At 39.7% G+C, this 4,795-nt stretch overlaps 1 protein-coding gene across 1 annotated transcript; it reads right to left on the bottom strand.

The window, feature by feature from the left end:
• Positions 1 to 329: 329 nt before the first annotated feature.
• LOC145805725 (uncharacterized) lies at positions 330 to 932 on the bottom strand. The gene has a single exon (XM_082900912.1). The coding sequence runs from the start codon at positions 930 to 932 to the stop codon at positions 330 to 332; it is 603 nt and encodes a 200-aa protein (XP_082757038.1).
• Positions 933 to 4,795: the final 3,863 nt, after the last annotated feature.

Genomic DNA, 4,795 nt, shown 5'->3' with positions numbered 1-4,795 from the left:
AACAAAGCCAGCGCGTTGGTCAACCCAAAAGGCATCACTAAGAACTCGTCAAGGCCATATCGCGTACAAAATTCCATTTTCTGAATATCCTCCTCCTTTATCCTCAACTAATGATAATCCGATCTGAAATAAAAAATGAGACCCCTTTAACTGGTCAAACAGGTCATCTATTCGTGGCAATGGATACTTGCTCTTAACAGTTACCTGGTTCAACTTCCGGTAATCAATGTACAGTCGCAGTGTGCCACCTTTTTTTTAACAAAGAGAATCGGTGCTCCCCAAGGTGATGTACTAGGATGAATGAAGCCCTTGTCTAACAAATCTTGAAGTTACACCTTTAACTCACATAACTCGGCTAGTGCAAACCTATACGGTGCCATGGAAATTAGAGTCATGCCTGGTGCTAAGTCAATTGAGAACTCAATCTCTCTATGTGGTGGCAACTCTGTGAGATCCTCTGGAAAAACATCTGGATGTTCTCGAACTACTCTCGGCAATACACCCTGAATCATACTACCCTCATTAGCTGCAGTGATAGCAAAAAGAAAAATCAACTCTCCTCGACCCTTAAGGTCATACACCAGAAGAGTAGGACTATCACCCCAGTCACACATGAAGTAAAAACATTCTCCCAAAGGCATACATACTGATACCCTCCTACTTTGGCAATCTATCAAAGGCCAGTAATGAGTCAACCAATCTATACCTAGAATTACGTCAAAAGCATGCATATCAAGAACAATAAAATAAAAAAAGAGCCGATGATCTGCAACCTCAATCTCATAGAAGCAGCATATTCGACCAAATGTCACTCTACCTGCAATAGGTGTCTTAACCAAAAGAGGAGACTCCAACAATTCAAACTCCAAACCCAAAGTGGATGCAAAAGAAGACGATATGAATGAATGAGATGCACTAGCATCAATCAACATGTTGGCAATAGAGTTGAACAACAAAAAGTTACCTCTCACTACGGAAGGTGCTGACAACTGATCTGACGTAGAAACAACATACACACGCCCTAAAGGCCTTTACTCTACCTGCTCACCCTTCAGAGCATAGACTTGATACATGGATTGAGCTGAAGTGGCTTCCTGATTAGCCCTCAAGGCCTATGCTAACTATGCTAGTTGATGGCTCTGGGGCTGCCTCGAACCAGATGCACCAAATGTGCCACCAAACTTAGAGAAACCCTCCTCAAATGCCCCAACTACCTACATTGATAACAGATAGGCAGTTAACCTCTCACCTGACTCTGGCTCTAAGGTCGAGCCGAAGACAATGCAGCATGTTGCCCTTCTCCCATTTGCGGGCAAACTGAAGACTTGTGGCCCAACTAATCACACTTGAAGCGAGTGAACCCACCCTAATTACCTCTCCCCAAACCTAAATTCGGTGTAAGAAAGATGGATCTAAACTGTGTGGCCTGGGACTACTGTGGGGTGGAACCCCTTTGCCGTTTGTTGTTTCTTGCATCCCCCTAAACATCCAGGGACCTCTATTTAGAGCCTTCCATCTGCTCCTCTTCTGTTTAGATTACGGTCTCTAAGTCGGCCGTTGACTCCACAAGACGACCGTAATCCCTAATCATTGACCCCACCACCTTGAGAAAGAGCTTGATCCTCAATCTCTTCTCAAAGTCAATGCAAGGATGTTATTATGTCACCACAAGTTCCTGTGAAAACCTTTATAAACTGGTAAAGGCAGCCTCAAACTTGGCTACCAACATGTTCAACTGTTTGAGTTTCAGAAACTCCTCCCTCAACTTATCTCCTGTTATGGGTGGCAAAAACTTATCCCATAAGGCATTGATGAAAGCCTTCCAAGTCACCCCAATACGTCCTTGTACATACTTCTACCACTGATCTGTATCTCCCTTCAGTTGAAATGATGCTAGTCACCCTCAAACCGTTGTCCTCAATGTCAAGCATCTCGAACGTCTTAACCATCAGCTCAAACCACTCATCGGCCTTTAGTGACTCTTTCGGACCCCTCTAAAAACTCATCCAAATTTGACAAGAAGAACCCCCTCTTCAGAAAGGATGGCCCTGTTTTTGTAGCATGGGCCTGGACGTGATTCTTAGCCCTGAGAATGTCCATGGATTCTCACAAAGCTCTGGCCATTTGGCGCGCTAAGGCACCCATGGCTTGCTGACTTGCTGGCTCGACCACGTTAGCTTGACCAACTCCCTCATCCTACACTAAAATTTCATTCGATACCAGTGCCCCTGCCGCCTAGGCCTACCTCGCCTACCACCACCACGTCATCGTCCTGACATTCTAATAAAGGTAACACAATAGTTTAGGACATTTACAAATGTGTCAAAGCTAACTCACTCACGTCTTAATACAGTAGACAATAATTAATACATTCCACATAAGCACCGAATCATGTAATCACAAACGAATTTCCCTTCTAGATAATTAATTGTTCCGCGACATTTCCAGAGTTCCAATTAGAATAAGCAGTGGTCAAGTGCTCTTCTAATAGGACTTCTAGAAACTCGTAGATCCAATCAATATCTTAGAAACCAAATGTCATACTCATCTAGTGACTTAAATATGTTATTATATAGCATACCAAGTCTACTTCTAATATTTTGTAGCAAGATAAACCCATTGTGGTAAAAATCACATCCCATGATCCCAAAGTATTCAAACTTGGATGCTCTAATACCAAGTTCTAACACCCCAAAAAAATAATGACAACCCATCTCATGATAATCAAAAGAAAACATAACATGCGAAATAATAACCGTTCATTTATATTTTTTTTATCCTACAAAAGATGATATATGCAAGTATACATTCATAAATCCAAGATCCTGAATCTATAGCATATGCCACATGAGTGAACTGAAATAAAAGATTATACACATAAGTTAATGCCCTAATGGCTACATCTTTCCAAGACAATGCTTAGGTACAACAAAAATGAGTTCAACTCAATACATTTAAAGCCCAAGGGTTGCACAACATAATTACATCAAAAGAAACAAAAGAAGCTCTTGGCTCCAGGTCCTCCCAAGCTACGTCCTTGGTGGAGGTATATTATCAGCACCTGAAAGTTGTTTTTTACGTAGGGTGAGCCAAAGCCCAATAGAGATATCCAAACACAACATATGAAGCTTAACAAAATCATATGGTGGATGCAATGTGATGCAATGCTTTTGCCAAAACATTACACTTTTCCATCTCAAAGCAATGCACTGACATTATCAATATATTTCAATTCATGAAAATATACTTTCATATCTAGACAATAGGGCAGTGGATACAAAGCACTAGGAATATCTATGTACGTGTTTGCCAGCAGGCTATACAAGCACTACAAAGTCATTTTACCAGTACTAACCAAAAGGATCAGCACCTAATCGCGCGGATTTCTGGACTTTCACCAAGGACACACATGCCAACATAATAACTGCAACCACACCCACTAACCAAATTAACTAAGGTATACACCCCTTTTTTTTCTCAAAACAATACATTTTCAATGTTTAAGTATGAAACAATGCACATTGCAAGATGTATGAGTAATTAGTTTCAATTAACCTAATCCTTGTGCAATTTCTACAACAATCAAAGCTATCCTCAACCAATATCCCAAAACAGATATTTCTAATCAACAGATAATTTTTGAACAATAATTATAATCTCATAATTCTTAAAAATGGGAGTGATACGTATATCCAACTCCCCCTTCATTATCAACTTTACATTCATTTCATTCTCACAAAAACCCAACAACATTTTTTTTTCTTTCATAAATCAAACATTTATGATTTTCAAATCACACACCTTTTTCTTCCAAAAACATTTTTAAAGAAGATATTTGCAACCTTTCAACATAACTCAACAATAAACACATCTCTACAACCCTTTTTAAGAACCCATAGAAAATCCCCCTTTTTCTTTTTCAAAATCTAAACCCTAAATCAAAATCCCCTTTTTCCCAAATCTCAATACTTGACAAGAAATGCATAACTAAGTTAATCATACTAGAAGGTTGAAGAAATCCCTACATCAAGTCTAGAAGATGAAGAAAATAAGGGTTGAAACTTGATGGAGCCATAAACAAGATCCTCTCCAATTAGAATGAAGCCTTCGACAAGCTCTAACTTTTTCTCTGAGGAGCTATAGGGGAGAAATCAATGAGTGATGGTGTATTTGAAGTTTTAAGCAAGAACTAGAGAGAGAGAGAGAGAGAGAGAGAGAGAGTGAAAGATTTAGGGTTTCGAAGGTTTTAGAGAGAGAGAGAGGAAATGAAAAAGTGATTGAAAAAATCCCTTTTCCTGAACTGATACATGCACAGACCGCTCGAGCGACCAAAACACTGCTCGAGTGTTAAGGACAATAAGTGACACCGTTCGAGCACACAATGACTCATTTCCAGAAGTTTTTTAGACTAAAAAAGACCACTCGAATGCAAGAAATACCACTCGGGCGAAGATACCCTACTCGTAGAACTTTTGCAAACCTGCAAAATATTGAGAGAACTCAAAAATCGCTCAAGTGACCAAAACACCGCTCGAGTGAACAAGCAGAAAACAAAACAACAACTCTATAACAATCCTCATTTTACCTTACTCATATTCATAAGAATTTATTTGGTTTGTTAAGCTTGCATCTTGTGAACTTTAATTTTTGTCTAAGTACGGAAGCATGTCTTGTTTCGTGCTATTGCGTTTGTCTAAGTATAAGATCCATGCTTTGTTCTTTGCTTTGTGTGTTGAACCTAGGCCATCTATCTTTGCTACCTGATGCCTAGGTCACACCTTTGAATCTCTTACAC

This window comes from Camellia sinensis, chromosome 13 (genome assembly GCF_055761805.1).
Source record: "Camellia sinensis isolate YWXY chromosome 13, ASM5576180v1, whole genome shotgun sequence".
Lineage (NCBI taxonomy): Eukaryota > Viridiplantae > Streptophyta > Magnoliopsida > Ericales > Theaceae > Camellia > Camellia sinensis.
The sequence above is the reverse complement of the archived record's forward strand: the minus strand, read 5'-3'. Positions and strand labels throughout refer to the sequence as shown.

Bases quoted from the DNA above. Each gene is read 5' to 3' on its own strand.
- LOC145805725 (XM_082900912.1), bottom strand. From the start codon at position 932: ATGTTGATTGATGCTAGTGCATCTCATTCATTCATATCGTCTTCTTTT.